The sequence below is a fragment of the Cariama cristata genome, unplaced genomic scaffold (genome assembly GCF_000690535.1).
Source record: "Cariama cristata isolate BGI_N322 unplaced genomic scaffold, ASM69053v1 scaffold13563, whole genome shotgun sequence".
Taxonomy (NCBI): domain Eukaryota; kingdom Metazoa; phylum Chordata; class Aves; order Cariamiformes; family Cariamidae; genus Cariama; species Cariama cristata.
In genome coordinates this window covers 28661-36424 of record NW_009607894.1, presented here as the reverse complement: position 1 = coordinate 36424, position 7764 = coordinate 28661, and the positions used below count along the sequence as shown (strand labels likewise).

The window sequence follows — 7764 nt, the reverse complement described above, 5'->3', positions numbered from 1 at the left end:
CCAGCCCCGGCGAGCGTCTCGGGAGGCCGACTGGGCTGGCCCAGGCTTCCCCTCTGGGCAAAGGCCCCAGGCAGCGCTGCATCCATAGGAGCATCAAGTAATGGGTCCCTAGGCTTGGGGATGGTGGCATCACCCACCCCAGCCCCTGAGCAGCAAGGTGGGATCCGCGCAGGTCTCGGTGGTCCTCCCCATGCATCCCGTGTCCCCGTACTCACCGTGAGCCACAGGCATGCCTAGGAGCCCCAGCAAGGCCAGGAGCAGCATGGGGTGGCCAGACCCCCGTGCCCCGGTGGGTACCCTGCAGTTCAGGGTGCCTGGGTGCTTTCCCCGTCCTGGTTCTCCAGACTTCATTGCAGCAGTTTCCATGCTCCTCTGTCAAGCACTGTTAGCTCCAAGGGGCTGTTTTGAAGCTGGGAGGAGATGCAGCACAGCAGACTCAGCCAAGCCTTTGGAGCAGTGGAAACCTTTCCAGAACACTCATGGAGAGAAATCCTCTGGCAGGGACATGGAGAGCAAGCGGGGTGGGGGACAGCTGTCACCCACAGGCTCGGGTAAAGCCTCCTGGCCCTCCTGCCCCACCATAAGGAGTCGGGGAATAACTCAACCTTTTATTTGACCTGAGACTGGCAGTGAGCGCTGACTAACACACTTTTACCAAAACCAAATGCTACCAGAGCGGGAAAGACCCCCACCTAGCCCCAAGATGTAGCCAGGGTAGGAAAATGCCTACTTAGTTGTTTGCTGGCAGGTAATGCAACACAGATCTTCCATAAGCAGAGTTAGTGAAACAGAAAATAAAAGCATTTTCCTTTGTGCTTGGTTCTTTTTTTCTTAATTGCCTGACTCATTTGTAATTAGGAACGGGTGTGAGCGAATACATCTGCCTACTGACTAACGCTCTGAAATATCCCGTCTGACATCAGTCGAGACTACTCAAACACACTTAGATAGATGCAGGACCTAACACCCTGATCTTATTCATGCCGATGGCCTTTGAGCCTTGCACAGGGAGAGAAGACGCTTTGTGCTTGCAGTCCCAGGGGAGCTCCACGCAGAGCGGAGCAAGGTGTCACGCCAGGAGGGTGCAGCCCTGCTCGCCTTGCGGCACAGGGAGAAGCGGAGTGGGTCTGAGAGTGCCTCCCACTGCAGATCTCCACACCAGGACATGAAGCGCAGGGTGCATTACCAAAGCATCTTTCTGCGTGAAGATGGGAGACACCATCTCTTCCCTAGGTGTTATGCTTTAGGCTCTAGCACCATTTAGAGCAATTCTAATAACTCATAAAAGCATGCATCTGGCAATGATACACCTCTGCAAATCACTTGTGCAGGAGATGAATGCTCCCCCCTCTCCCACCCAGCCCAGGCAGCAGTGTCCTGCTGTGCCGCACCGTGCCCTCAGCCCAGCTGCCTCCCGTGCCGTGCCCGCTGCGGCTCCCTGGGCACCCCGAGGGCCGACCCGGGCTGCCAGGGCTCGGCTCTCAGTCCAAACAACCGTTGGACCACACTGGAAATCTGCCTAATTTACAGCCACCCTGACAGATTACAAGAGATCCGTGGTTACACCTCCATCTTTATGGTAATCCTGCAGGGAAGGAGTAATTGCTGCATCACAGAGCGATGTAAACTGATCATCGTTTATTGAATAGTAAGAACAATCTTTGCTGTCTGGTTCTCTACATGTAAACTTACATCTATTCTTAGCATTTGCTTGCCAGAAATAGGGTCGTGGAAGGTGACACCAACACAGATATCTGTCGAGTACAGAGCTGGGCCAGAAACCTGTTGCCTCTTAAATCCAGAGGTAAGTGAATAGAAGCCTTTACAAATGCACTTCTTCTGCGTAACCGCCCCTAACTAGATGAACAGAAATCATGAGCTAGATGAACAGAAAATCACGTAGCTAAGCACTGACTTCACTACCATTTCTAGGCAGCAGCAGTGTGCTAATGCCCTGACAGGCTGCGGTCAGCACGGGCAGGGGGTGCAGCACACCCACAGAAACCGGTTATGGCAGAAGCACCTTCAGCGAGAACCGCTGGGCACTTCTCTCGGCTAGGAGTTTACTTCTGTGGACTTCGGTCCTCCCTTCTCTTAGCTTAGCACAGTTTATGCAGTTACTCAAAGAAGCTCAATTTAATTTCTTACTATGCTTCCTAATATAAAATGTGAAACAATACATTTGTTAAATAGCAAATCAAGCTTGTCAGATTTAAGGAAAAGAGCAAAAACCCCTCTATGCTCCAGCATCTAGCATGACAAGCCATCTCCCATATATTGGTTATATTTCTCTGGCTATAGGCATGCAAGCATGAACCATAAAGTCACCGCGAGCCTTCTTATAGATACTGTGACTCCACAAACTGCGTGTTCACCAAAGGGAAGGTGATCCTTTACAGTGTGTTACAGGACTCATTTGTTCAAGTTTTCTAGTTCCACCTTTAGTTTTTTAATCTCCAGAAACAGTTTTTCTATTTCCAGCAGAGTTTTCACTTCTGCCATAGGCACACCGCATTCAAAGACCGTTTTAATATAATGAACCTCTTCACATACATCAGCATCACCTTCTTTCCTCTGTTAAAAAGTAAAACAAACAAAACCCAGAAAAAAGCATGTCAGATTGCACTGCAGCAGATGGAGAGCCACCCACTCCTCAGCTCTGGGTCTGCACTGTCCCATTTGCCGTGCACTGCCCCAGCACAGACTGTGTCCCTCACTGGTGCCATAAAGCAAAAGATTTTAAGAAGCTGACACAGTTATTTTTCGTATTGGAAGCCAGGCAGCATCCATCCGGGAACTCAGCCAGACTATGGTACTTACACACTTGGGCAGCGGTGTCCAGGTACCATCAGGCAAGCACGTGGCTGTCCAAGAGTCTTCTAAAGACACGTCTCCATCGTCTGAGAAGTGGTATCCGTGAAGGCATTCAAAAGTAACAGTCGCATTTGTTTGGTACCATGTTTTACCCTCCAAAGTGCTTTTCAGCCTTCCATTGACCACTTGTGGTTGTGGACACAGAACTGAAAGGCAAACCCACAGCAGAAGGCAGCTCAGCACGAGGGTCATCATTATGTAGGTAGAAAAAAACCCCTACAGTGTCTGGGAAGACGGAGCCTGTGCAGGGGAACTTAAATCTGTGGAGCTGCGAAACCAAACGTTAAAGCAAAGTTACTTCCCCAGGCCCTTCAAGAGGCGAGGGGGAGGTCAGAGCAGCCCCCGAGAGGTGTTACGCGTTTGCTGGTTTCTGACAGTGTCTCAATTCAGGCATCCCCACGCAAGAGTCTGCGCATCGATGTTTGTCGGTAAGAAGGTGCACTGAAGAGAAAGTCAATAATGATGGTGTCTCCTGACCTGTCTTACAGCCTCCTGTACACAGGACTGTCGAGAAAAATTCAGCTGTTGCCTGGTAAGCATCAGCTTTAGGAAGTTTGTTTCTTCTGCAAAGAGAAGGCGGCACTAGGGGAGCCCCGAGGCCAGGCACAGCTACGCAATGCTGCACCCCAACCTCTCCGCACCGTCACAGGGGCCGCTGGCTCGGCTCCCGGCTGGTACCCACCTGGCTGGCAAGTGGGCAGGGGAGGGTGCCAGGTGCTGTCAGCCAGGCACCGGCTCTCAGCATCGCCCTGCAGCATGAAGCCTTCGTCACAGGAGAACCGCACGGCCGCCCCATAGGGAAACGTGAACCTCTGTGGAGTCATCCTTCCCCTCTCAACGGTGGGCTTGGGGCACCGAACCACTGCGGGAAGAGAGCGGAGGTGGGAGCGGGGTGTTTGGCTGCTGCCCTTCCCCAGGGACAACCGGGAACCAGGTCAGGCAGGGCAGAGCCACTCTTCCTGACCGCCTGATGGCCATCACTATAGGAGAACCAGAGTCCCCTATTTCCACATGGATCATCCTCAGTCCAGAGCTGTTGAGCCTGCAAAGCAGCCTGCAAATGAAGCAGGATCTCCTGGCAGCCCTACTCACTTTTAATCCCATTGCGCTGACCGCTAACATTGCACCCAGGTCCTGGTTTCAGTCTGATCCCGTACAAGAGAAACGACTCACCCCTACACTCCGGGGCAGGTCCGCTCCACGCCAGGTTCACCCCATCGTCGGAGGTGCAGTAGATGGAGTCGTCCCCGATGAGGGACAGACCCTCGCCACAGCTGTACTTCACTTCGAAGCCGTAGGGGAACTGCTCCGTTCTCGAGCCAGAGTGCTGCCCATTGGTGATTTTTGGAGGGGGACCACAGACTATGAGAGAACAGAGAAAGGAAAAAGTAAGATTTTCTTCATTCAAGTCAGGGAGATGGAAGTGCAGGGAAGTAACAGGAGAAGCCAGTTCTCGATGTTTATATGTTGGGTTACTCTCCTCAAAGTCCTCCTTGCTTCTTGCCAGCTTTGGTCCTATCTCCACCAGTGTTCCCAGACTGACCCAGCCAACCACCCCAGCCCGCCGGCACGGCACGGCCCCGGTACCTCAGCATGTGCCTCCATCCCTTGGCCTCTCCTCTTTTCCATAAGGAATGATCCTGCTCATAAATGGGGTCAGGGAATTGTGAGTATCATAAACCCCTTGAACAGTCCTCTGAGAAACCGCTGCGAGTCCCGTTGCTCAACACATTTAATCAATTACAGTTTTGACAGAAGATGGAAACATTAAAGCCATTTAATGCTGCGACTTGGACCCCTCCTCCTAACACCACCTGCTCCAAGAAGCGATGCTCTGGTTATGCCATTTTCTCCCTGCTGTTCCTACCTGCTGCAGAGATGCAACTCCCGGCACCCACCGTGTTCACACCGTTCACACTCACCCTTGTCGCAGTACGGCACGGGGGGTCTCCACGTCCCGTCGGACCAGCACTGGATCCTCTGACTGCCCCTCAGCACATAGCCAGGATCACACCGAAATTCCACCTGGTGTCCGAAGGTGTATTCGGCTTTCCTGGGCCTGACCTCTGTCCCGTGGCGGAGAGCTGGGCTGGGACACTGCACCTCTGAGGAACACCGGTGTCAGAAAGAGCTCCCATGGTTTGGGTCAGGAGGGGGGAGCAGGAGACATTTGCACGGGTTTTTACGGTGGTGGCTTGCTGACCCAGAGAACGGCCAGGCGGCCTGTTAATGCTGACAGACATCTCTAACCAGACCTGGCGTGCTCAGGGACAGTAATTATGTGATAACGACCATTTCTCTTGGAAGGCAGAATGATCCGAGCCCTGTGATTAGCTGTACATCGTGCTGCAGGGGTGGATGGTACGTTACTAGCTGCATCACTGCATCTTTGCTTGAACAGCAAAATAATCAGTGTGAATTGCAGCTATTTCTTTTCAGCCACACTACCCTTTGAATAGCAAAATTATTATTAGTGAGAGCCAAAGCGCTGCTCAATGAAATCCTTATGGCACAGCAGCAATAGCGGGTATTTTGAAAACAATGTTATTTCCACATTGTTAAATTGATGCTTTGTTGGCAAAGCAAAGGAAATGGTGTACTTACTCTGGCAAAGCTTTGGGATTACGGACCACGTGAAATTTTTAAGGCAAGTAGTTATTGGAGATACTTCGGGGAGCAAAGTGTATCCGAGTCTGCAGAAGTAGGTCACGGTTGTCCCGACTGGAAACTCGTGCTGAGAGCTTTGGTCCGCGTGCTCAACGGCAGGAGGGTAGGGACAGCGACCTGGTGCCAGAGCAGGGGACAACACGGACCCTTAGGGCTGGGAGATCTCCCCCAGAGACCGGCTGGGGACAAAGCTGAGCCCTGCCTTTGGGAGACCCCAGCAAGGGACAGCAACGACCCCGAGCATCGCTGTGGGGTATGGGGGGTGAACTGAAACGGAAAAAAATACTGGTGATAAATTGACCAAAGGATGTGGCGAAGCCAACGAGTCTTTATCTTCGTACACTTTTGTACCTTATGGGATGTACGGTAGGACAGCCCAATCTGGCCAGCCCCGCCGCGTTACCCAGGGGCGATGAAAGAGCAGAGGGGAGTCCTGCCACCAAACGTCAGACAGCGCAGCTCTCGCCGTGGTGCCCCCCCCCAACCCCTCTCCTCCGAACACTGCACATGCTTTCAGTGAAATGCAAGCAGGCAATTACACATGGGAGACAAGGTAAGGAGAAAAGAGATCTCTGCGTACCTAGGGTGCAGGCAGGCACCCGCGGGTGCCACCTGCCACTGCCCAGGCAGCGCACGGTGGTGATGGCACCCACGGGGACGTAGCCGTCATCGCACTCGAGCGTGGCTGTGCTGCCGTAGGTGAAGTTCTGTGCAGGTTTCAGCTGTCCGTGTGTGATGTCTGGGACGGGACACTGAACCCCTGTGGATCACCAAAAACCAGGGCTTTTCAGGGGTATTCCGACTGAATACAGCTATCGTGACCAACCCTCGCTGCACCTCCGTCGGGTAAGAGAAGACAAATCAGTTTAACAAATGCAGCAACTGGGGCAGAGAGATAAGGGTTAATAAGCGTGCTTGAGCAGCCCTCATCAGCAGGACTCCAAACACGTAGTGTTTCCATTGCACACAATTAAACGCTATTTCTGCCCTTTCCTAACAGCGCTTGCTCTAGCAGGCTGCAGTACGACCGCCCCGCGCACCCAGGGGTGGGGTGATGCCAGGGTGCCGGCAGCTCACCTCCAGCTTTACGATAAAGGAGGGGCTCTCCTACAACCGTGTAACCTCTAGCACACACGTACACCACTGAGGTCTCAACAAAAAACCTTTCTGTCCGGCTACCATATCTCCCACCAGAAATATTTTGGGGCTGGTCACAAACTGTAATAACAAAGAAAACTAAACTAAAGGCAGCTCTAACTGGGGTTTCCTCATGCCTTACAAGAGATGCTGGCAGGTCACCAAGCCACAGCGTGCCTCTGTCAAAAGCATCCCCGGTTTGCACCCTGGTACAGCAGCGACCCCGGCACTGCCAAACCCACGCCAGGGCAGCGCTGGCGATGCTGCCTTTCATCCCAGCACCCATGGGAAGATCGTCGCCGCACTCGTACGTATCTTCCCCAGGCCCCAGCTTAGGTACTGGGACGTGAGTACTAGGTATTATGTTTGGATTGGGACAACGGACCTCTGAGAACCACAGTGAATTAAAAAGAGAAGGAAAAGAAAAAGGGTGTAAAGGCGGAGCTGGCAGCGGGGGAGCAGCAGATGCCTCTGCAGGGAGGTGCCGGGGTGTGCTGTGCAAGGGGGAGAGGTTTCTCAAAAGGCCTGTTTTGAAAGGAACTGACAGCTTCCAGGCAGAAGCTACGAGTTATTCCCCTTTCTAGAGACCTCTATTTGTCAGCAGATCCCCACTTCTCCTGTGCTGAAGCCAGCCTGCGGGATGCACGACAGTTCACCAGCTACCTTCAGCATGTCTAGAGGCTGATCAGGGCTTAACCATCAACCTTGGTATCAACCCGATATCACTCCGATATTGCTAACTATGACCCGTTTAATTAAACGGTAAAAACTAGTACCTGTCTAATTGACTCTCCCCATCTTACCACCACCCTCATCTTGAGCCCCAAACCGTAGGGATGTCCTCCAACCCTGGGAACAGCTTCTGAGCTACCGCACGGATGATTGAAAGGGTGGTTTGCTGCCCGCGACACAAGTTCTGAGCTCCAGGAGTTCTGCAGACAAGAGACCCGGCCCTGGGACAAGCTCATAGCCGTACTTAACACTGGTCCCAGGGGTGATGCGTACCCCAGCGTAAGACTTCTGAAAAGCCCTGGGAACGTTGGGTGGCTCTTTGCAAGCATGTAGAGGTGCAGCTAAAGAGGAGAA

At 52.8% G+C, this 7764-nt stretch overlaps 1 protein-coding gene across 1 annotated transcript in view; it reads right to left on the bottom strand.

Moving 5' to 3' along the window:
- Positions 1–2412: 2412 nt before the first annotated feature.
- The window catches only part of CR2 (complement component (3d/Epstein Barr virus) receptor 2), a 22118-nt gene continuing 16766 nt past the window's right edge, over positions 2413–7764 (bottom strand). Inside the window, exons 17-22 of the mRNA XM_009696921.1 lie at positions 6619–6759; positions 6122–6301; positions 4797–4979; positions 4048–4236; positions 3516–3736; positions 2413–2574 (exon numbers count right to left, since the gene is read on the bottom strand). Of these exons, the coding sequence (XP_009695223.1) occupies positions 2413–2574; positions 3516–3736; positions 4048–4236; positions 4797–4979; positions 6122–6301; positions 6619–6759 (1076 nt within the window). The remainder of the gene's footprint in view (positions 2575–3515; positions 3737–4047; positions 4237–4796; positions 4980–6121; positions 6302–6618; positions 6760–7764) is intronic.